The 24,919-nt window shown below is 35.8% G+C and overlaps 2 protein-coding genes across 8 annotated transcripts in view; one reads left to right on the forward strand and one right to left on the reverse strand.

The window, feature by feature from the left end:
• Positions 1-24,919, reverse strand: part of ect (ectodermal) — a 122,752-nt gene that overhangs the window by 23,123 nt on the left and 74,710 nt on the right. For 3 of the 6 annotated variants that reach the window (XM_067788460.1, XM_067788461.1, XM_067788462.1), the window contains exons 3-5: positions 21,074-21,253; positions 15,915-16,166; positions 15,147-15,254 (exon numbers count right to left, since the gene is read on the reverse strand). In XM_067788460.1, coding sequence (XP_067644561.1) covers positions 15,147-15,254; positions 15,915-16,166; positions 21,074-21,253 — 540 coding nt within the window. The remainder of the gene's footprint in view (positions 1-15,146; positions 15,255-15,914; positions 16,167-21,073; positions 21,254-24,919) is intronic. The other 3 variants (XM_067788463.1, XM_067788465.1, XM_067788464.1) reach the window with 3 other exon arrangements.
• Positions 22,187-24,745, forward strand: LOC137252557 (uncharacterized). 2 transcript variants are annotated; one of them, XM_067788466.1, is made up of 3 exons: positions 22,187-22,300; positions 22,358-22,841; positions 23,419-24,745. In XM_067788466.1, exons 1-3 carry the CDS (start codon positions 22,259-22,261, stop codon positions 23,469-23,471), a joined length of 579 nt encoding a protein of 192 aa, XP_067644567.1. In that variant the 5' UTR covers positions 22,187-22,258; the 3' UTR covers positions 23,472-24,745. The 2 variants fall into 2 exon arrangements, with proteins under 2 accessions (XP_067644567.1, XP_067644568.1); XM_067788467.1 differs by having other exon boundaries at positions 22,358-22,508.

A 24,919-nucleotide genomic window follows, 5' to 3' on the forward strand; every position in this document is an offset into this window, starting at 1 on the left:
TTTGGTATAGAATTATGGCATTTTTTTCATTTTTCGTAATTTTCGATATCGAAAAAGTGGGCGTCGTCATAGTCGGATTTCGTTTATTTTTTATACCAAGATAAAGTGCGTTCAGATAAGTACGTGAACTAAGTTCAGTAAAGATATGCCGATTTTTGCTCTAGTTATCATGTTAATGGCCCTGCGGAATGGCAGACGGACGACTGTGTATAAAAACTGGGCGTGGCTTCAATCGATTTCGCCCATTTTCACAGAAAACAATTAGGGTCATAAAATATATTCCTCTACCAAATATCAAAAGTATTGGTAAATTTTTGTTCGACTTATGGCATTAAAATTATCCTAGACAAATTAAATGAAAAACGGCGGAGCCACGTCCATTTTGAAATTTTCTTTTATTTTTGTATTTTGTTGCACCATATCATTACTGGAGTTGAATGTTGACATAATTTACTTATATACTGTAAAGATATTAAATTTTTTGTTAAAATTTTACTTCCTTCTCCGATTTTCCTAATTTTTATTAAGCGTACATATAGTAATAGGAGTACCGTTCCTGCCAAATTTCATCATGATATCTTCAACGACTGCCAACTTACAGCTTGCAAAATTTTAAATTATCTTCTTTTAAAAGTGCGCGGTGCCATGCCCGTTGTCCAAGATTTTACTAATTTTCTATTCTGCGTTATAAGTTCAACTCACCTACCAAATTTCATCGTTTTATCTGTCTTTGGTAATGAATTATTGCACTTTTTCGGTTTTTGGAAATTTTCGATATCGAAAAAGTGGGCGTGGTTATAGGTTGATATCGTTCATTTTAAATAGCGATCTGAGATGAGTGCTCAAGAACCTACATACCAAATTTCATTAAGATACCTCAAAATTTACTCAAGTTATCGTGTTAACGGACGGACGGACGGACATGGCTCAATCAAATTTATTTTCGATCCTGATGATTTTTATATATGGAAGTTTATATTTATCTCGATTCCTTTATACCTGTACAACCAACCATTATCCAATCAAACTTAATATACTCTGTGAGCTCTGATCTTCTGAGTATAAAAATGCGGAGCCTCATACCGAACATAAATTACTAGGCCTTAACGACTACGCCGGAATTAGGGTTAAATTTTCGGAGAATATTTTTTATTCCCTTTTGAAAAGCGGGCGAACAACTTACATCAAATAGATTTTGGTGGCTTGACAAACCCTTCGATTGTGTTTCTGCCATGAAAAGTGCGACTGGCCTTATTTGAGTCCCTATTGAACCGAAAAGGGACTAGTCTTCATATGTTCCTATATGGGTACACAGGGGATTGGTCCTAACGATCCCTTTCGGGTATAAATGTGTACAATTAGTCTCTTCATAGGACATGCTCAAACAAAAGTTCAACTCATACAAAGAGATTTAAACTGGCATTGGTCGCATACTCCTATGCGACTCATCCCGGATTCATCCTAGACTAATTGCATTTTTTTTTTGCTGTTTATTATACATACATACATACGTACATAAGTTTATCAACGTAATTATATCCGTAGTCATTAAGGATTATCTATATGCGCAATGCTGCGGATATATCGCTTAGCCTGAGATAAAATTTGGATAGTGATAATTTATGCTAGAGTGCCAATAACAATTATTGCACTTTCATAGTTATAGTATATAAATTCATATATTACATTAAAGTATATGTACGAAAACACATTGTATGTGAAATTAATGATTATTTAAATATTTTTTAAAGTTCATGGCTAATGTGTTTACGCGACAAACCTGAGGGGTTTTATTGAGTATTTATATTGTCCTACAAAAATTTTAGCATCAATGGCTTGAACTATTTGCAACATTCGCTAGTATTATTAGTACGTCAATAGTAGAACACTCAAAACAAGAACGAATGAGTAGAATATTTTTTTTAATCATATGAAGGGATCCTTGGAGGGTGGAGTCGTGTGTAGATGTCCACGCAAGCGGAAAAAAATTCTACAACAATTCAACAATCAATGGTCAGAGCGTTTTTTTTGAATGTGACTCAAACAACTTGCTAGGCCAATCTGACATAATCGCTTCAAAAGCAAGCTAAAGGATTTCATCGGCAGCGTCTGACCAGCACAAGGTGCAGCAGCAAACGCGCGTCTGTGTTAGATGAAGCGGCTCGATATATAAAAATTCATGTAGTTATTTCATCCTCAGTAAGCGGATTAAGCGCTGCGCTTGAGACTCGTCATATAAAAGTACTTACTTATTTAATTGGCGCTTAACCGTCTAAACGGTTATGGCCATCCAACAAGGCGCGCCAGTCGCTCCTTCGCTCCGCTAACCGGCGCCAATTGATCTAACCAAGGGAGTTTAAATCGTTTTCCACCTGGTCCTTCCAACGGAGTGGGGGCAGCCCTCTACATATGCTTCCATAGGCGGGTTCCGATAGAAACAATTTCTTGGCCGGAGCATCATATTTCATTCGCATAACATGGCCTAGCCAGCACAGCCGCTGCGTTTTAATTCGCTAGACTAAGTTGATGTCTGCGTATAGCTCGTACCGCTCATCATTAAATCTTCTTCGATACTCGCCATCGCCAACGCGTAGAGGTCCATAAATGTTTCGAAGAACTTTTCTCCCGAATACTCCCAAAGCCGCTTCATCTGCTGTTGTCATGGTCCATGCTTCTGCCCCGTGTAGCAGGACGGGTACGATAAGTGACTTGTAGAGTATGATTTTCGTTCGCCAAGAGAGGGCTTTACTACTCTATTGCCTACCTAGTCCAAAGTAGCATTTATTGGCAAGATTTATTCTTCGCTGGATTTCAGTGCTGATGTTCTTGCTAGTGTTGATGCTGGTTCCCAAATAAACGAAGTCTTTTACTATTTCGAAATTATGGCTGCCAACAGTAGCGTGGTTGCCAAGGCGCATATGCGCTGACTCTTTGCTCGATGACAGCAGGTACTTCGTTTTGTCCTCATTCACCATCAAACCCATCTTTATCGCTTCTTTTTCCAGTTTGGAGTAAGCAGAACTAACAGCGTGGGTGTTAGGCCGATGATATCTATGTCATCAGCATATGCCATAAAGTACACTCCAACGAAAACACATGACAAGCCATGGATTAAACGATGACCCTTTACTGACGACGATCACTGCAGGCGCTTAAATGACTATGATTTGAGGGCATGTATATGGAATGTACGATCCCTTTATGGGTTTGGTGCAGATGCCCGGCGTGAAGGCAAAAGCTGACAGCACCGTCATCATACAACTGCGCCCATGCATTGATGTAGAAGAAGGATGATAAGGCGAAAGGCGCAATCGATGACCCCCAGCGGGTTAGGGGGTTAGAATATACCGACGGTAGGTATGTCTGTCGTAAGAGGCGACTTATGTAGCGCAATCCTTTCAGATTGCCAGCGCAATAAATAGCTTCTCCAAACCCAATTGTCAACCTCACCTATCCGTGGCGAATCCTGATACATTAACAACCGAGGCTCTGGCGACACCGAACTCCTCGTGGATAGAGGGTGGGATGGTGGTATGGCGTAGAAGGACGCATGTGGTCATAACAAATCGTTCCCGACAAGGTCGGGCTTGGTACCGGAACGTACCGGGTCTGCATCCGGCGAAGGACCATCAACATCGGTAACACCTTTGTCCTTTGGGGAGTGTCCTTATCGCTAGAACAACAACAACAACGCATTCGGTGAGTGCTTAGAACGCACATACGAGCGCTGTTACCGCACTATATAAAAGTCGTGCTTAGCAACTTTAACGCCAGCGTGGGCATATAAGATATTTTGGGCCACACGGTCGTAAGACTCGGTCGCCAATATAAAACCTCGTCTAATGAATTGAGGCTTATTGCCTTCGCCGGTATTCGAAACATGGTCGTTTCCAGCACCAGGCTCATGCATAAAAAAACAAATCAAGGTACCAGGCCGTCCTGTATTTAAATACACGATATCTTAACGAAAACGTTTCAATAGACGGAAGACATGCCTTCAGTGCTTAAGATGTGCGCAAGATTCAAAGGCCTTACGTCGACTCGCATCACTGTCTTGAAGCAAGAAACAAAAAAAAAAAAAAACAAAGAAGGTACCGGCGTCCACGGGAAAAAAAACTGGTACGCTGAAGAATGCCGCGAAATAAAGGACGCTGCAATCGCAACATGAACGCTATCGCGAGTTGAAAAGCAGAGTAACATGCTTGTACTTGAAGAAAAAAGCAGAGGCAGAAAGACGTGAGTGCGAGGAGCTTGAGCTGCTTGCCAACAGGAATAGCGGCCTCAAATCTAATCAAATAGGTCAGCAATAGACCGAAGGTTTTAAGTCGGGGCCAACTCCTGTAAAAACGGAAAAGACGACCTTGTAACCGACGTCTGAAGAGTGTTAGATTATGGAGCTTACAGCAGACCTCCTAATGGGAACTTATCAGGCTTCAGACCTGTTAAATTTACCATCGGCCAAATTTTCATTATGCGCCAAATCTTGGAAAAAGCCGTTTCTGACAGCACGAAAAGGATCAGGCTATATCCCATTGTGTCTGAATTTGGGTTTCCCACAAAACTTATATGGCTGTGCTAAATAACATCTAGCAATCACCATCAGCTCAGTCATAATTGGAAAGGACCGCTGCGAGCCGTTCGAAACATAACGAGGTTTCTGCCAGTCAGTGACCAACCATTATGCCATTTATTATTTTGGGGCTAAATAGAATTAGACTAGCTCCAGAACGCAATATTCTGTAAAAGCGTGCTATTACTGGCGTATGTTGATGACATTGATATAATTGGTTGAACACCCGGCGCAGTTCTTCTTACTCTAAACTGGGAAAAAATCGTACCTGTCATGCTATACGATGCTGAAGGATGAGACAGACAACATGAAGCATAGACGACATGAGATGAGTGTACGGGAGAAAAGTTCTTTGAAAGACTCATGAACGCCTACGCGTTGGTGATGGCGACTACCGAATAAGATTTAATTATGAGCTGTACGAGCTTTACGCAGACATCAACATAGTCCAACGAATTAAAACACAGTGGCTACACCTGCTAGGCCATGTTATGCGAATGAAAGATGACGCCCGGCTAAGATAGTATTTTTATCGGAACACGCCTATGTAGCCAGGGGTAAGGGATGACCTCCATTCCGCTGGAAGGACCAGGTGGAAAGTGATATAGATTCCCTTGGTGCAACCATTTGGCGCCAGTTTGTGCAGCAAAGAAGCGCCTGAGGCGCGCCAGTTAGATGGTCATAATCGAGTAAAACGTTTACGCGTCAATTAGATAATTTATTCCAAAGCCAGTTTTTTATATCTAACAGGGAAGAAAGTAAATTTTCTGCTCTAGTATTTTTGGCTGACATTGTGCAAAGTATGAAGAATAGAAAAGCTACCTAAATAACATGTTTACAATGTTTCAATGTTGTATTGAAAAATTTTTTTAAAAGCGCCTTATCTTTTATACACCTCCAACATTTATCCATGGCAAAGTTTGTATTAAAACACGAATTTACTTTATAAATAAAAAATATCCAGCAATATAAAACCAATTAGAATTTTCTTGAAATATCCATAAAAAGGCTGAAATATTATCTTCTCTTTTTATGGTTTCTACTACCAAACCGAAATTAATTTAATTTCGAGTTTTAAAAGGAGTTAAACCCTAAAAGTTACTATGAAAACATACTTCTCAATGCTTGCAAATTTGCCTTCTTTGGCTGTTGGATGCAAACTTTTTAATTGCCGCTTTTCACTCAACTCTGATTGCAGTGCTGCCAATAAAACAACAAACTAATAAAACAAAATTATTCGTAAATATATCTGTATGTATATGTAATAAAACATAAATATATAAAATAATTTCAGAACACACAATTACAGCAAAAAAGATAAAAATGCCCAGAGAAAGCGTTATTTTCATTTAAATCTTTTCAACATCTTTTGCAACCTATTTCTGCTACTAACTTATTTAAAAACTTTATTGCCAAGAATTTTTAATAACCAAAAAAGTTGGGGCAACACAGGTTTTATATATGTACTTAAAGTTTTTGAGTTAAAGACAGTTGAATTTTTTCTTCAAAATGGTTAAAATTTGCAACTTTATTTTATTGGGTTGCTTCATACAAAATTTTCTGCAGAATTGTGTAAAGGGAACATTTTTCGATTGAAGTCTTATAATTTTTTTTTGTTTTTTCAATTAGAGACTCAGAAGTTTAGATATGATGGAAGGGCTAGTATCCCACTGAATAGGATTAACTAACATAATTTAATTTGGTTATTCGAAAACCCAACAGAAAGCAAAAGGAAGCTGCTGAAGGACATCACTCTGTCCAGGTTACTGTACGTCTCTGATTTCTGCGCAAACACAATTCATAAGAAGAGTCGTTGTAAGCTTCTAATAGCTGTACAGCGAACACCCTGAAAGTAGCCACAGCTTATCGCACCGAACCTACACCAGTCGTACAACTGATAAGCGGAACAATCCGCAACGACATATTGGCTATGGAAAGAAGAAGATGGAAACAAACAAACAGACGGATCAAGAGCGTATGAAAGTCATTAGCGGAAGAGAGCAGGTATAAAACGTCGAGGTCGTGGCAAAAACGATGGCAAAATTAACAGCGAGGCAGATGAATAGCGAAACTAATAACATATCTTGAAGCATGAAGTCCCAGAATCTTTGGCGAGGTAAACTGCTATATTTCCAAAAATGCTCATCAGTCACTGCTACTTCAAAAAATATTGGCACAGGATAAAAAAGACGACAAATCTTAAGTACATGAATGGTGATGCATACTCGGACGATGCTTAAATGCTCGCGAAAGAGCCAGAACTAACAAGTGCTAGGCAAAAGGGTAGGCTAAACCATCAAAAATGCTGAGGGGTCTAGAAAAGTGGCAAAAAATCAGTCACTTCTTAGAAAACACAGTTTGAGCAAAAAAGTGTGATTTTGACGCAGGAGAAAAGGAAGGGGGCTCCTAAGGCAATATGGAACGCTGTCCTGAAGTAAAGCGAAAGCGGTGCTGGGGTAGCCGACGGTTCAAAATTGGGTGGTTTTCAGTCCACGTACACACAATTGTTGCGGCGGCAGCAACTGTGTTGCATTTAGCGTTTTCCATACCAACCCAAAAAAAAAAAAACCAAAAAAAGAACTGTGTTGATGCTACTGAGAACAATCACTCGGCCTTTCATCGGAACCAGTTGAGGTTTGTTACGACGCTTTGACACTTGCAAATCAATTGCAAAATTTTAAAGCATGCCAGGAAGCGGTCGTCGTACTGAGAGTCCAGGGATGGGATGAGTCGGCATGGATGGTGTAAGGTTTGGTATTATGTGCGTGTTGTAGTACGGGTAGCATCTTATAAGATGTTGTAGTCTGCGTAGTTCGACGTCACGATGCAATTAAAATAATGCCCTAAACAGATGTATGTATTAAATGATAGTTTACGAAGAGCACGGGGTGATTAATCAAGAAATGTCTCGCACTTCAGTCCGAAAAGGCGGAGGCTGGTGTTCAGAATCGCTCCGCTTCAAGCAACAGCTATTAAAGTATAAAGTGGTTTCTTTAGTCAAAACTACCTGCATCGAGAAAAAAATGTCCCTTTTATTTACGAAAAATACAAATTGATCCGTATGTTCGCCCTTAACCCGAAAACTTGAGCAAAAGCTGAGATGTCCTTACGAAACTAGCCATACTGGCTTATCTGGCCTAAAAAGAGATTGGTATTTAACATTGGCGAAATCGAGCGATAACCACACGATGTTTACTTCTTCGATATCGAAAATTTAAAAGTGGTAAAGATTCGAGAAATGATTTCCAAAAATCGATCAAGAAACTTGCTAAAGAATTAATGTAATGCGCGTTGACCTCCGGAGCGATTTGAGGCCGAGATTCTCTTCCAATTTGCGTCGCTCTCTTTTAAATTTTTCCTACAAATTGGCGGGACTGGACCTGTATGTTTTACACCGACTCCAAACAAGGCATGAAACTTGTTATATGGCCGGAAGTTAAGAAAAAAGCATAAACCTGTTAAAATGTTGAAAAATGGACGTGAGAGAGACCGTCTACATTTCGAAGTGGTGAACTTAAAAGCTATGCAAACCGTAAATCAAAAGCCATTGAACATACCGTATTCAAACTTTACATGGAACTTGTCCTTGGGATTATATCTGAACCTTTTGAGACTGATATTATATTCGCTTAAGATGTCTTTAAAAATCGCTTATATGTATGTATATATACTGGGCGTGGCCTCTTACAGATTTGGTTAACTTTTTAAGACTCATTTATCAAAAGATTAACCAGCCTACCAAATTTTGAGAGCTGACACCGTTTTTTTACTATACTCAGCTGAGCAGAGCTCACAGAGTATATTAACTTTGTTCGCATAACGGTAATCCGTAACGGCATAAACTAATCGAGATAGATATAGACTTCTATATATCAAAATGATCTGGGTGAGAAAAGAAATTCATTTAGCCATGTCCGTCCGTCAGTAAACACGACAACTTGAGTAAATTTTGAGGTATCTTGATGAAATTTGGTATGCAGGTACCTCGGCGCTCATCTCAGATCGCTATTTAAAATGAATGAAATCGTATTACAACCACGCCCACTTTTCGATATCGAAAATTTAGAAAGACCGAAAAAGTGCGATAATTCATTACGAAAGACGGATAAAGCGATGAAACTTGGTAGGAGCGTTGACCTTATAACGAAAAATAGAAAATTAGAAAAATTTTGGAAAATTTTTGTAAAATCAAATTTTAACAAAATATTTAATATCTTTACAGTATAAAAGTAAATTAAGTCAACATTCGACTCCAATAATGATATGGTGCAACCAAATACAAAGATAAAAGAAAGTTTCAAAATGGGCGTAATTCCGCCCTTCTTCATTTAATTCGTCTAGAATACTTTTACTGCCATAAGTCGAACAAAAATTTACCAATCCTTGTGAAATTTGGTAAGAGCATAGATTCTATGACGATAAGTGTTTTATGTGAAAATGGGCGAAATCGGTTGAAGCCACGCCCATTTTTTATACACAGTCGGCCGTCTGTCCTTCCGCTCGGCCGTTAACACGATAACTTGAGCAAAAATCGATATATCTTTACTAAACTCAGTTCACGTACTTATCTGAAGTCACTTTATATTGGTATAAAATATGGCCGAAATCCGACTATAACCACGCCCACTTTTCTGATATCGAAAATTACGAAAAATGAAAAAAATGCCATAATTCTGTACCAAATATGAAAAAAGAGATGAAACATGGTAATTGGATTGGTTAATTGACGCAAAATATAACTTCAGAAAAAACTTTGTAAAATGGGTGTGACACCTACCATATTAAGTGGAAGAAAATGAAAAAGTTCTGCAGGGCGAAATTAAAAGCCTTTGGAATTTGGCAGGAATACTGTTCGTGGTATGATATATAAATAAATTAGCGGTACCCGACAGAAGATGTTCTGGGCCACCCTGGTCCACATTTTGGTCGATATCTCGAAAACGCCTTCACATATACAACTAAGGGCTACTCCCTTTTAAAACCCTCATTAATACTTTTAATTTGATACCCATATCGAACAAACAAATTCTAGAGTCACCCCTGGTCCACCCTTATTGCGATATCTCGAAAAGGCGTCCACCTATAGAACTAAGGCCCACTACGTTTTAAATAATCATTAACACCTTCCATTTGATACACATGTCATACAAACACATTCCAGGGTTACCCTAGGTTCATTTTGCTAAATGGTGATTTTCCCTTATTTGGTCTCCAAAGCTCTCAGCTGAGTATGTAATGTTCGGTTACACCCGAACTTAGCCCCGCTTACTTGTTTATGACCAACAACAATAGAAAATAGATTTGAAATTGGGTTATGGTAACTGCAATATATACTGAGTAATCACGTTTAAGGTGTTTCCCAAATTGTATATACATATGTTAAAAGGTGAGGTTATCGCAATAGCAGATGTGTGCCAAGTAAACCACATACCAAATTTCAATAAAATATCTCAAATTTTATTCAACTTTTCGTGTTCGCAGACGAACAAACGGACGTATGGATGACGGACGTATGTATAAGTCTACTTAATTTCTTTTTTCACCTTGCACACAAAAAAAAAGTTGGCTGTGTGGTGCATAGAATTGATCTCGCATGGTGCTTTAAAATGTGTCCCATATGATGTTTGCCGTGGTCGGGCTAAGCAATATCAAAATTTTAGAAACAAGTCTTTTTAATTTGAAAATATTTTCTAAGCATGATCGCTCTTCGGCATTGATTTGACAAGCACTCCGAGTGTATTTCTGCTATGAAAAGGTCCTCAGTGAGAAGTTATTTGCCTTGCAGAAGCCGTTTGTAGTCGGGGCAAAACATGTAGGTCCCGTTCGGCCAATACGATCGAAAATTTTAAATGAGCACGTTGCAAATTGGAAGAAAAGCTCGGCCTAAAATCTCTTCGGATGTTATCGCGCCATACATTGTTTTTATTTTAACACGTTTAATGCAGACTCGTCAAGGCATCTGCTAAGATTGATTTACTTTTTTAAGTGAGTTAACATGAAAAAACTGCATTTGAAGTGCTTGTTAAACTATATACGAGGGGCAGCTTTGTTAAAAATAAACTTCTTGAAGTTTTTTTAAAGAAAGTTCCTCGATGATATTTCCTGGACTTGAATGAGCCATTGTTGATAAGAAAGGTGGACATGCTGTCTTGAAACAGGGCAGCAGCTTGTTATAAACAGTTTAAACAATTTAAAAATTTACAAATGGGACTATGTTTAATATTTTTTCCAAAAGCGGCTTCTACTATTCTTCCGCCTTCTCTGGCCTTTGCAAGGAAGTTCTCAAATTGAGCTGGCGTTAAATAGACCATCTTGTGCTTATTACATCATTTAATTAACATTTACATTATTTTACGCAAAAATCAAAAAAAAAAGCGTCACGTCCTACCAAAATGGAGAACGGTTTTTGCCTCGTTATTGTTTTAAACATGTAACACGCCATGGCATTTGTCTGTCAATTTTCCGTTCTCTTAATCTAATTGAAAGATATTGTCAATTAAGAAAATATATATGACAACAATAATAATAAAATATTTTTTTATTATAAGAAGTTGTAGAAGTTTTTTAAACCAAGTACTAAAAATGCCTTCGGAGCTCAAGTGGATTATGTTTTATTTTGTGTTTCGAAGTTTAACCTACTCAAGGAACATTGCAAAAGTGGTTAAGGAAATGTCAGTACCATTGAAAAAGTTGATCGTGCCAAACATCGCTTGAAACAATGTTAATATATACAAAATATGTACGTGCAAATTTTACCTTTTGAAGTAAATAAAGTGAAATAAAACACATATTTTATATTCATAAAATTAAAACATATCAATTTTACACTTTTATTGACTCTTTCGCTTAGTTTTATGAAATTTTCATGTTTTTAAATTTTAAATCTTTTTTATTTTGTATTTCAACTAAATGATAAATTAATTCGTAACTGCTTTGGAATTCTTGAAATATAATGCTGCGCTCGCCTGCATACATGCAAAAATTAATAGGAGTATTCTCTTTGTCTTGCAAATGATGCACGTAATGCATGAATTGCACGGATTGTATAGTAACAACAACAAAATACACGCAAAAATTATATGCAATCTGTGTCATTTATATTATACTCAAACACATGTATATTTTTGTGCAACGAATTGTTGAATATGAAAATCTACCCTCCTCTAACGGTGTTGCGTTCAATCTTCTCGTTACTATCATTTCGCTCAAAAAAGTCTGGAACAATTGTTTTGCATATTTTTTTTTGTCATAGTTTGTTACTTTTTGTGGACATTTTTTTTTTTTTACACTCCTGATGCTTGCTATAATTTCGCAATGGGATGCTCTTGTGGTCTTGCACATTTTGCCGTAGCACATAAACAATCCGTGCAATCTGTGCACCGTTTAAGAAAAAGCGACCTCCCCTTCAGTTTTATTGTATTCAGAAATTTATGCATTTAATGCGCTCGCTTTATTGGAATGTGTTTTGCATTTAAAGCTGTCAAAATTATTAAAAAAATGAATTTGATTGTCATTTTTATAGTGTGATAAATGCTTTTGTTTGCTATTTATAAAAAACAATATTTCGATTTCAGTTAGATTAATCTGCTCTGAATTGACAAGCAATTTGTTTATGTAATTAATTTCATTTTTTTCAAGCGATGTCATGGCTTTCGATTCATTACTTTTACTATTTTAAATGTATAGAACATGTAATATTTTAAATAATTTTTTTTTTTAATATGAATGAAATTCCAAATATGTATATACCATTTAAAACCGCAATACTTGTGGTTTAGCTTTGAACTGAAATCATAAATGCGTATATTTAGTGCAAGAAGGAAGTTATGTGTAAAATATAGTACAAAATAATAGTATTAAATGAGTTAGCAAGAAAATATATATTTCTTTACATAGAAAAAATTATATATAAAAAAGAACAAAAGCAAGCGAGGCGAACGCAGGAAAGTGAGTGAAGGAAGAGTATTTAAATATATAAAAAAAAGCTATACAAGTTTTTTTTGCATTTTAATGATGAAATGATATTGGAGATGTTTGTAAATTTAAAAGTGTGATGGTAAATGAAATAACTGAATACCAAAAGAAATCACGAACTACAAAACTACAAAACTTACAAGCTACAATAATTTTTTTTAACTTTTTTTAAATTAAATAAATAAAAATTAAATAAAATAAAATAAATAAATAAATAAATAGCGCTAACTAATATCTAATTGTTTTATATATTTTTTTTGTTACAAATATTTTTTCTATTTTTAAGTGCTGATATCTTATTTTTTTTTTCAGTAAAGAGCGACTAACTAGCTTACATTGGCGTGCGCCAGTAGCTGTTAGTATTTTTTTAATTGATTTTTTTTTTTTAATTTCTAAAAAAATGGTGCAACTTACGTGCATACTTTACAATTATTATGCATTTTTTAGCGTGTTGTTGTGAGTGTAAAGACAAAAAAATTTACGAATTAGATATGCAATTTGAACAAGTGCAATGTTTAAACAAGCAGCTCTTTAGATATTTCTGTGGTCACAAGTCATTAGCGCCGAAGTTGAGATAGGCAAATTAATTTTTAATAGGATTTCATACCTCCAAGTAAACACTAACGATTTGGATTTTAATAATGCATAACGGTCATATTTGGACTATTGATTTAAGTGATTTAAGACTTAGGCTGTTATGACTTGTCACCATTGATTTGTGCGCAAGTATGATTTGATTTTTTCTAAAAGGCATTAGAAATTGAGATTGATTTTTTTACATTAAAGAAATATGTAATGGTTTTTTTTTCTACACTTAATTTTTTGATCCCAGAGAGATATATAACTAACAGTGAATTTTCATATGATTTTTGTTGAAAGTAGGTTTAATTATGTTCAAACTCTATTCGGCGGTTTTGCGTAATTCTCAACATTTAAAAAATTGCTATATAAGTCAGAAATAAAATTTGACTTTTATTATAAATGTCAAATTAAAAACTTAAATGTTGTCTTTTATTTTAAATAATTTTAAAGTCAAAACAGGTTTTTCGTATTTTTTTTTATAATAAAAAAAAATCAGGAACGAAAGGTGCGAACATTTAGCAAACACATATTATATGCGCAGTATTCCTTTTTCATAAAAAAAAAAAATTTTAATTTAGTGCCGTATATTGATATCACATCGGGACTGTTTTTGGGATCAATACGGGACTATTGCAGAACCGTTTCTTTTTTCGGATTTATTTCAGGACAATTATCATGTTCTTTTTTCAGTCTAATCATCGCTGGACATTTTCACATTTTAAAGAAATTATCGAGAAACCCAACGAAAGAAAGTGGCCCAACAACAGTCCCGTTAGTATAATGAAATGTGTTCCTTAAATTCCCATATGATACCCAATTGGCGCTAGGTAGCTAAGCGAAAAAGCAATTCTTTAAATGTTTATGCTCAAATTAAGAAGGTTCCTAGATGATTCAGAAAACAATTCCGAAATAGCCCCAAAATGATCCATTATCAGTACTAGAATGATCCCGAAGTAGTTTCAAAAATTATTTCGAAACAGTCCTGACACGATCCCGAAAACCGTCCCAATATATTCCCTAAATGATTCCGAAGTAATAAGAAATAGTCCCGAAATTATTCCAATCCGACACCAACACAATGGTCCCGAAATAACCCTTGAGGAACCCGAGTTAGTTCCCTTAAGGCTTATGAAATAATCCCTTAATTACCGATAACGAAATAGATCTCACAACGAAAACAATCTAAACAGGTAGAAACTCAAATTTCTTTTGTTAAATACGACGAAAATACCCTTTTGCTTGAGAAAGTGTTACTGCGGACATGTCTTGTTTGCTGTACTTTCTTATCTCCCATTTCCGAGTTATCAAAGTCAAATATTAACTATTATTTTTCAATTTAAAACAAAAAAAAATCAATTATTAATTATTATTTGTGACTTTTATAATAAAAAACAAATTTTAACTTTTATTTTTTACTTTTATAATAAAAGTCAACTTTTAGCTTTTATTTTTGACTTTAACATTTAAAGTTATCTTTTGACTTTTTTCAAAACAGTCAAAAAATAAAGTACTTTAAAATATATATTCCTTAGATCATAAGCATTACTTTGCTATATTCAAATATAGCATAGATCAGTTGGTATGAAACTTTTGAGCGTCACATTTTTCGGACAAAACAATTAAAATGGCTGCTTTTTATAATTAACTGTGCTGTTGTGCGATATACTAACTATAATTTTGACTAGCACCAACTCTTAACAACCCCAAAATGTATCAAAAACAAGAAGCATAAACTATTATGGGAAATGCGCTAAAAAAAAACATTTTTAAAATCAAAACTCTTTTAATTTTTACTCTAATCTGTCCAAACTATTTCACAAATATTTCACTTTTTTTGTATTCATTAGCCATTCTCATCTAATTCTCAATTTCTCTCTGTCGCTCTCTATATGTAGTATATGTAAAAAATTTTATTGTTGTTTAAGAGCCTTTTTACTCTTTAACAAAGCACTTGTTGATTTTTTGGCCTTAATTGTTGGTACATGTTTCTTATTGGCTGATTGATTGATTTTGGACTCACGTGCTTCACGTCTTGCTTCAATGACATTTTCACCGATAATATCATCGTCATCGTCATCATCATCGTCGGCCTCGTCGTCCTCGTCGTCGTCATCACCTGTTATGGCACCTGTAATTTCAGCAACTCCATCATCAATATCAACATCGTCATCGTAATCATCATCATCTTCATTATTATTGTTATTATTACTGTTAGGTTTAGTTGCAACAGCTGCTGCTGCTGCACCAACAACATTGTTAGTATTGCTAAATGTTGTTGGTATTTTACTAGCTATTGCTGGCCTAGTATTGGCTGTTGCAGCAACATTTGCAACATGTTGTGCAGTAGCAGCTAATTGTTGCTTTTTATTTTGACTAATAATACTACCATTACTAGTTTGTTTTGTATTAGTTTTTGTTGGTTGCTTTATGGATGTTGTTGTTGTTGATGCTATTGATGATTTTTTGTGTGTATTCTTTTTGTTATTATGTGTTTGATGAATTTGATTATTATTGAGATTAAGTGACGTTGTTGATGTTGCTGATAACGGTGTTTGATTTATATGATTTCTTGTATTTGTTTTTGTATTGGAGATGTGTGTGGCAATATTATCGTTAGTATCATCACTATCGCTATTACTAACAATATCGCTAACTTGACTAGCTGCTGATTCTGTTATTTCACCATATTCTTCATTTATAACTTCTTCATCTAATATTGGTTCTAAACTACCAGCATCTTCTATAATATTACTACTTAATTCTTCATCGTAAAAAATATTTTGTTCACCTTCGTTATTGTTAATGTTGCTTGAGGCAGCTAGAGCATCATCGGCTGCATTGCCGGCAGCTATTGGTCCACCTGCGTTACCACTTTCGTTGGGTAAATCTACACCATCGGAAATGCCACTACTCAGAGCGGATTGACCCACAGGTGCAAGATCTTCAAGTGGTGCAGCTGGTACAGCTGGGGAGGCGGCTACGGGTACATTAGCTGCAGCAGGACTGGAGTCTTCATCATCATCATCTTCGTCGTCATCATCTAGAAAAAAGTGAGATGTGTTATGCTCGGTTAATAGTTGTTTTGAAACAACGTACGTTGTATGTTAGGGTGGTTTTATCTCATAGGGGAAAAAATTGAAGCTTGTTTAGATACCTCATTTAAGTTTTAATTTTTGGTTTAGGGTCCATTGTGATAATTTTTCTCAATAGACATTTAAGGCATAAAATTGAATTTTTTATCTTTAAGATATACACATTTACCTTATAGGCTAAAAAAAAAAATTTTTAATTTTTTTTTGGGGCACCGCCCTAAAATTTTTAATTTTAAGATTGCCAAAGATTTAGCACAATTGGAAAATGTTAACCCGTGCCACTGGGGCCACTGTAAAGCCAGGTTTAACGCCCCGAGCCTGTTAGCACCAAAACAAGACATAGACCTCATTGAAAATCTATTGAGATACGAAAGCAAAGAAATATCAGAAAAAGGAATTAACAAAAAAATAAATCATCTATGGTATCTTAGTCCTGAACTAATTTCCCTGGCATTGTTTGACCCGAGAGTGCAAATCACCGTCATTTTATCGAATTCAGTACTACTTACGTATTTTATATTTCATGTACAATATTGCTGACAGCATCACCTTTAATTTGGTATATTACACGTGCAAATAGCTTTAGCCGTTCTAGAGAGATGGGTCGCCGAAATCGCCATACTTCCAAAAATCGAGATTTTCAAAAGTTATAGGCCCCAATGGCAAGGATTAACATCTTCCAATTGAGCTGAAACTTTGGCAATCTTAAAATCTAACCAAGTTAAACATTTTGAGGTGTGCCCAAAAAAAATCCGACATCGATTTTTAAAACCACCCCATTGTATATATAGGAACTAAAGAGAATTGTGGTTAGAGTATATGAATATATACGTCACACACAAAAACACCGTAAAAAAGTATTATTTGTACCCAATTTAAGATGTTTTGGTATTGAATACATTTTCAAAAGAGCAGTCGAAATCTTCTTTGGGCACGAACAAATCAGTACGTTAGCCAAATAAACGAAAGTCTGTGTATTTACGGCTCACACAATCACACTTCTTGACGCTACTGCACTAAATTTGAGTGCGTTCGGAGCAACGCTGGGCATAGTGTAAACAATTTTAAAACCTTATTCTATAATTATAGAATTGGATTTGCTAGGCCTACTTTTATGATCGAATCCCCAATACATACAGAAAATTAATTCGTTGGCCGAATAAAGGAAAGACAGCTAATTTTCGACTCATACAATCACACTTTTTGCAACTACAGCACTAAATTTGCATTTGTTCACAGCAGCGCTTTGCTTATACCTATATGACACTACTTTATTTTCGTGTATTTTTTCTTGTATTTTATCTTCAATTTTTTGTCGCACTCCCTCCTAATACGCCTTCAGTACTGGTGTAAGTCTGTAAACTATATTTCAAAAAACTAACGAAATACAAGGAAAATACAATCTAGTTCATGAAAAATAAACGAGCCAGATTGTATTTCGATAGATTTTTTTGACATTCGGCCGCTTTTTCACACATGAAAATTTTGTGTTTAGTTTGAAAATTTAGTGCATAAAAACACAATTAAAATCAACTTTCTGGTGAAAAAAGTGAAACATCAGATACCGAAATAATTTTCGCGTATTATTTGTATTGTTAAAAGTGTTAATGTAAAAATAAAATGTAAAACATAAACAAAAACATGTCAAACTCACAAATTTTTGGGGAATAGTGGTTTCGCTTTTTCATGATAGAAATTGTTGTTGTGTTTTGAAGTTCCGATAAAGTTTCGTCAGTTTTTTTAGCTTGGAATCCAAATAAAAATAAAGTAGTGTCATATATGCTTTAGAATAAAAAAACGGATGTGATAGGTTTACTTTAAGAAACTATCTTTGTAGTACTGCATGTAAAATTTGTTTTTAAATAAAGTTGCAGCACAATATGTTCAGGAGTATCTGAGGTTACCTTTTTCCACTAATTAAAACTTTGCTTTATAATATTTCCATTAAAAAATCACATTTTAAAAACATTTACATACAGTTTTGATCGCCATATAAAAAATTTAGTCTAAAATCGATAACAAAATTTGTTAAGACTGTTAGTTTATGTATGGCCGATATATGATCAAGCTTAAAGCTATTATGTTCACACGCTTTCCACTGTATTTTTAGCATTCTAAGGGAGTTTTAAATATCATCCACATTCGTATACTTGAAGAGACTCCGCCATTGACCACAGCAGTGTTACAATTTGCAAGTAAGAAATTTGAAAAAAAAAAATAAGGCCCTAGGTCGGATGGAATTCCGGCAGAAGATATTGAGGATATCGAAAAAATGCGCTCGAGGTTATGTTGGATATGTATATTACATGTATAAAAGAGGAACTGGTCCTATAAACATGGAAAAAGGAGCGGCTTACATAAATCAATTGGTAAAAGCACAGGGGTCCCAAACTCGCCATTAGTATACCGGCATTTATGCATGCTAGACACAGCCGGAAGACTCTTTGAAAAAACCTATAACCGCACATCGCAAACACCGTAGAAATATTGTTAGGAATTTACTGCAAATCCTCTTATTTGCAACATTCTGATAAGTTCGAATCACTGAACTTTTAAATAAATAACTCCACTATTCAATAATTCAAAATTTATTAAAGTTCTTCACAATATAACGTACTACTATTGCTCGCCAAGTGGCTTCTTAAATCAAACTGATTGATAGCTTAAATGAAACTAATTGTCGCGCCTCTACTGTCGCTGCTTTTATACTGTGCGGTTTACTCGTTGCATCTAGGTGCTTCCAGAATTTACTTAGTTACTGCTATAAAATTATAACTACAGATGCACGTGTATAGCTTCTCATATGCACGCGTATTTGTGAGCGACACTTCCACAATTATAATTGCATACTCTTGTGAGCATCTCAGATAAGATATCTGCATATGTTTGTGCGTTGCTTCTCCGCTGCGTGTACGTACAAACGTGTAGACATAATGGATGAATTATTGATGTGCATCAAGTTACTGTTTAGCATCGGCTTAGAGATGATAATAGTATCCCTTAGTGCTGCTAATATTCGTTACGATATCAAAAGGAATTCAGACCCGGCATGGCTTCAGATCCGGAAAATTCACTGCAGGCGCAATTGAGGACGCCCTCACAAGCATAGAAATACCACTGTGAGGTAATGTTAAATCAAAACGAGTTGTCCTCCTTGCATCCGTCATTAGGGCTTTCAATAGCGCGAGATGAGCAGAGATGCTGGCCGCTTTAATGCAGCGATTCCAAATACCATCCTACATACAGCGCGTCATCGGACGCTACCTAAGTGATCACATCCTTATATATCAATCCTCAGAGGGCACGCGTACTACGAAAATCACATGCGGAGCAGCACAGGCATAAATTCTTGGTCCTAACTTGTGGAACACAAATTACGATGAAATGTTCAATCTTGAAATTCTTGATAATTCATTCTAAGTTCTAAGTTGGATAGCAGACGACGCTGCTTCAGTCATTGTAGCCCGAAATACAAAAGAAGAACCCATAATACTAACTTACGTACAAAGGAGTGGCTAGACTCGCATGAGCTACAGCGGCAATAGATTTGATACTGTCAACAAAAAACATATATCGCTAAAAGTTTGCTAAAAGCTGTATAGCGAACAGCAGCTCTGAGAATAGAAAAAGGTTATGGCAAACACAAAATTAGACGGATCTAGAGCGTATAAAAGCCATTAGGAAAGTGAGCTAGTAACGCTTAGAATCTGACGGAACTTTGAATTGTCCATTGTGGACAAGACCCACTGGAAAACAGGGAATCCGTATAATGACCCTGACTTATAGGTCTGGTTCACGGATGGATCGAAATTCAATAACGGAAGAACGGGAGCTGGCTTCTATGGGCCGAACATAAAGAAATCGATACCAGTGGGATGCTACTCACCATATTTCAGAAATACATGCAATAGAAGTTTTTGGTAGAGAATGTCTGCGGAGAGGCTCAACATCGAAGAGCATCTACATTATGTCGCAGAGCCAGGCAGTCTTGTGTGGCTTGCAATCCTACACAGTTACATATGAGCTAGTGGATGACTGCACTGAAATCCTTAATGACCTGGGAGCCAAAAACAGGGTTTTGATAGCATGGGTTCCCGGGCGTCAAGGACATGAAGGTAACGAACATGCAGATTACCAGCAATAGCAGCATTTTACGGTCCAGAGGCCTTCTGTGGATTCACAAAAGCACACACCAGGAAACCATAAGTAACTGGGAAACTAAACAATTCAATCTAAGCAGGGAGAACCTAAGAACTCTCTCTGGGTACTATACGGGACACTGTGGTCTACGATATACCTAAGTAAGTCAAATCTATCCGATACCCAAATTTCTCGTTTCTGTGAGCTGGAAGATGAAACGCCGGTTCACATTCTCTGCGAATGCGTCGCTCTGGCTAGGCAGAGACTCTTCCATCTAGGTGGTGTGACTCTTAATCCCTATATGATATGGAACAAAAACCTTGAAGAAGTACTTAGATACATTAAAAGCCTCCAGATACAAAATTAGGCTGAAAGGTCATGCACAATAGATCTGCACAAAGGTCGCAGTGCTTCCAGGCCTAGTAATAATAATAATAACAATTGTTGAAGCATTGAGCACCAATACACAGAGCAGTGGATTCCGAACGAAGGAACAACTGGAGGCTCTAAAAAAACTAAAAATATGGAACGCCACCCTGGAGTTATGCGAAAGCAGTGCCGGGGTGGACGACGTTTCAAAATGGGGTTGTGGTGCATTAGGTATTTTCCGTACAAAAAATCCGTATTCTACAACTCCTCCCGATCTTATTTCAACTTATCGAAATGTCGGTCGCAGGTCTCTTATTATACTCCTTATATAAATAATAATATTTACCACCAAGAATATCGTCGAACAAACGATCTAGATAATCATCGTCATCATCATCTTCATCATCATCGCTGGCAGCAGCAGCAGCTGGGGCAGGCGCCGCTTGACCCTGTGGCGTATCATCTTCATCATCATCATCTTCTTCTTCATCGTCATCATCATCTGAAAGCCCCGAAAGAAATACAACTGTTTTTAGAACACATTCGTGTGAGAGAGAGATTTTGGAAGAGCACATGAAAATAAAAAGACAAAATTTGTTATGGACAAGCAAACAAACAAATATAAAAAGATTCTTAAATCATTCAGTCAATGGAAACCAAATGTCAAGCTTTATTGGAGCTTGGATGCTCTGTGCAGTTCTTTTGCATGATAGTGGTGGCGTGACGGTGCGTTGTGTGCATCTACGTGACAGTGTTGTCAAAGATGGCACATACACATACAAACATATGTACATAACATACTTAGTAACATCTACAAATAGAAATTCCAAAGAATGTGTTGATAAAAGCTCTTGGTGCTGGTGATGATAACAATTGTGCACTTAGTTGTAAGGCCATTTTTTTTCGTTTTCATTTTTATGTTCACTTCAATTCAATTCAGGGTTCATTCCAGTTTAAAGTTGAAAGTCAAGTTGACAATACCTTACAATCAATGAATGTACGAATGGGTGCCAACAATAACAAAACTAGTGTTTTTGTTGTTTTAACAATCCCTGCAACATATTTGTTCTTAGCAGACACGTTGTCTGAGTATTTGAAAACAAACAAACTACAATAGTAAAAAAAAAGTTAAAAATACGTACTTTTAACACTCAAACTCTCCTAGGGTCATTTTGTGACCCAAAGCAACTTCAAACTCGAATTTTTTTCTACATCGTTATTTCAATGCTTTTTTCCTATAAGCCCAGTGCACAAATTTCAAAAATAATTTGAAACATGCCATACATATTTTAAAAAGCATATTATTTTCGAAGAAAAAGACACTATACACATTAGTTACCCTTGGGGTCATTTTTGACCCATATGAAAAATTTCTTTGGGTCACCCTGTGACCCGTTTCAATTTGTTGCGTTTTGGTCAGCTGTTGCAAATCAAACTGTTTAGGTATAACAAGGCAGTTATTATTTTGCAAAAAATTCAACAGGAGCATGACTTCGGAACTTTGGAAAGTAAAATTGTGAAATAGGAATAAATGGCGGATGAAAATTGGAATTTGAGGTCAACAGGTGCAAGGGTAAGTAAGAAGGTTTTTATGCTGAGTTTTTTATAAAAGTGGTAAATTTTCATGCAGCAACGCATCAGTGACGAAGAAATTCGTGCTATTCTGAATGCATCTGAATCCAGCAATGACTTATTTAGCGGCGACGACGACGTTGATATCGATATGGATTATATACCTGAAGTGGAAAGCGATCATGGTGATTATGAGGATATTGGCGAAGGTGAAGATTTTGAAAACGATATTGAAATTTCTGGAAATCAGTCTAACTTTCAAAGCAAAAGCAAAGATATTGTATGGCACACTACCCCTTCACCATATTCACTGTCTAGATCGCTCTCAGAAAACATAATCCATGGCTGCATGGGAGTCACTTCCTATGCAATCCACAGAATAAGTAATATTACAGATTCATCCAATATCTGTTTTACTAGCGCAATGAAGCAGGTTATGATCAAGTTTACAAATATGGAAGGGAAAAGGGTGTATAAAGATAGCTACGTTGAATTTGTAGTGGCAGAATTAGATGCATATTTGGGAGTTTTACTTCTGATTGGTAAAAATTTAATAAGATATTATCATTGATTTATATATATATATATATATATATGGGATATTCCATCCCATTTCGACCAATTTTGAACCCGACCCCTTTGGAATTGGCTGAAAGTTTTTCTTCTTTTTCTAGCTTACGAAAGACTTTTTTCAGAATCTTTTCAAATTTTTTTATCCAACTCAAAAAAAGTTATGAATTTAAAAAAGAACACCGTTTTTGTTTTCAAAATGCTATAACTTTTTCAAAAATTGACCGTTTCGGATCTTTTTTTTTTCTTAATTTGTTTTTAAATGTACTTTTCGGAAAAAATACAAAATAATTTTTAAAGTTTTTTTTTTAATTTTTCAGTTTTTCGAGATTTTTCGAATTTGGCCCTTTTTTTCTCATAAAAAACTTCAATCAATTCTGCAATCACCCCCACTAATCCCGGAGTGAGCGATTTTTTTATATATATTTTTTATTTAATTGAAAAAAAATTTCAAAAATAAAAAATTTTTTTTTTTATCAATTTTATTTATATATATAATATATTAAGTATTCTTTTCTTTATATATTATATTATACCGGCCTAATGCAGTTGCTGGACAGCGAAATCGAGTCATTTTAATCGTAGATTACCATAATATATAAAGAACCAATTTTAAGAGCAGTGATGTCTATGAAGCGTTTTGACGTTATTTCGCGACTACTGGCATCCGATAATAGAGAACTGCGTATATCTCAATGTCGCGGAGATAAATTAGCACCAATACGAGATTTTTTGGAATTTTAGGAATTGTGGGTCGATAACTTGAAACATATATATATTCCCCTCATGAATATGTTACAGTTGATGAACAACTAATCACTTTTCGGGGAAGATGCCCTTTTAAGATTTACATACCGAGTAAGCCTGGGAAATATGGTATAAAGGCTTGGGTTGCAGCTGATGCCACAACTAGATTCTGCCTAAATTTTCAAATATACACAGGTAAAGAAAATAGGAACGCACCACCGGAAAGAAACCAAGTACAAAGGTTGTGCTAGATTTGGTTTCTAATTATCAGGGCAAAAAATATCATAGCAGACAATTTTTTTTCCACATATGGCTTAGCTTTAGAGTTACTAAAGAAGAATATCACCTTTGTCGCCGCAGTGCGAAAAAATACGAGATTTTTGACAGAATATGCATCACCCGAAGAACTGAGGAAACTACCGGAACACACAAGTAAAATTTTTTTCAATGATAAAGTGTCACTTGTTCAGTATGTACCACAAAAATTTAAACTAGTGACAGTAATGAGTACTTTTCATCACGAGATAGATGTTCTTCAGGATCATCCAAAAAATACCCAAAATCATTGAGTTTTAAACTGAACGAAGGCCGGCGTCGATATGATATATCAAATGGTTCGAAATTATTCCAGCAAACGCAAAACGAATCGTTGGCCGATGCCCTGTTTGGAAATTTCCTTGATTTGTCAGCTTTGAATGCTTACGTGATATGGACAGAAATAAATCCCACCTGGAAACAAAATAAGTCTCATAAAGGCCGCATATTTTTAGAGGAACTAGGCGACGAACTAGTACGTCCTTGGATAGCCAATCGAAGTCGTCTCCCATATGCAACATCATCTGCTTCTATTGTACATAACGTGAGAAGCTCCGAAGGAGCTAACGAGCTCGTACCATCGTTGTGTAAGAAAAAGAAATCAGATCGAAAACGTTGTAGCATTTGCCCTCCTGGAGTTGGCCGAAAAATTTTCAACCACTGCGTAGTATGTAAAATTCCAGTTTGTTCACAACACAGTCAAACTAAAACAGAAAAGACAACTTATTCCCGACAACATATACCATACAATTTTTTCAACTTTAAGATTTAATTTTAAATTTACTAATTTTGCATTAAATATGTATGTATTTACTTAAAGCTTCAGAAAATAATACATAATTACAAAAAAAATGAATTCAATAAACTAGGGTCATTTTGTGACCCGAAGGGTATTATGTGTGACTTTTTTTAAGGAGAGTTTGAGTGTTAACCAAAACACAAATTTTTCGAAAAGTCACCAAAGTCATGAAGAGTTGTGTGTGATGCA

Source organism: Eurosta solidaginis, chromosome 5 (genome assembly GCF_040869045.1).
Source record: "Eurosta solidaginis isolate ZX-2024a chromosome 5, ASM4086904v1, whole genome shotgun sequence".
Lineage (NCBI taxonomy): Eukaryota > Metazoa > Arthropoda > Insecta > Diptera > Tephritidae > Eurosta > Eurosta solidaginis.

What these genes read in the sequence shown, in the direction of transcription:
- LOC137252557 (XM_067788466.1), top strand. Translation starts at nt 22,259, where the DNA reads ATGGCGGATGAAAATTGGAATTTGAGGTCAACAGGTGCAAGG. An exon ending in TGAGGTCAACAGGTGCAAGG is followed by an intron (nt 22,301 to 22,357) that starts GTAAGTAAGAAG and finishes ATTTTCATGCAG; the next exon opens with CAACGCATCAGTGACGAAGA. An exon ending in GGGAGTTTTACTTCTGATTG is followed by an intron (nt 22,842 to 23,418) that starts GTAAAAATTTAA and finishes GGCCTAATGCAG; the next exon opens with TTGCTGGACAGCGAAATCGA.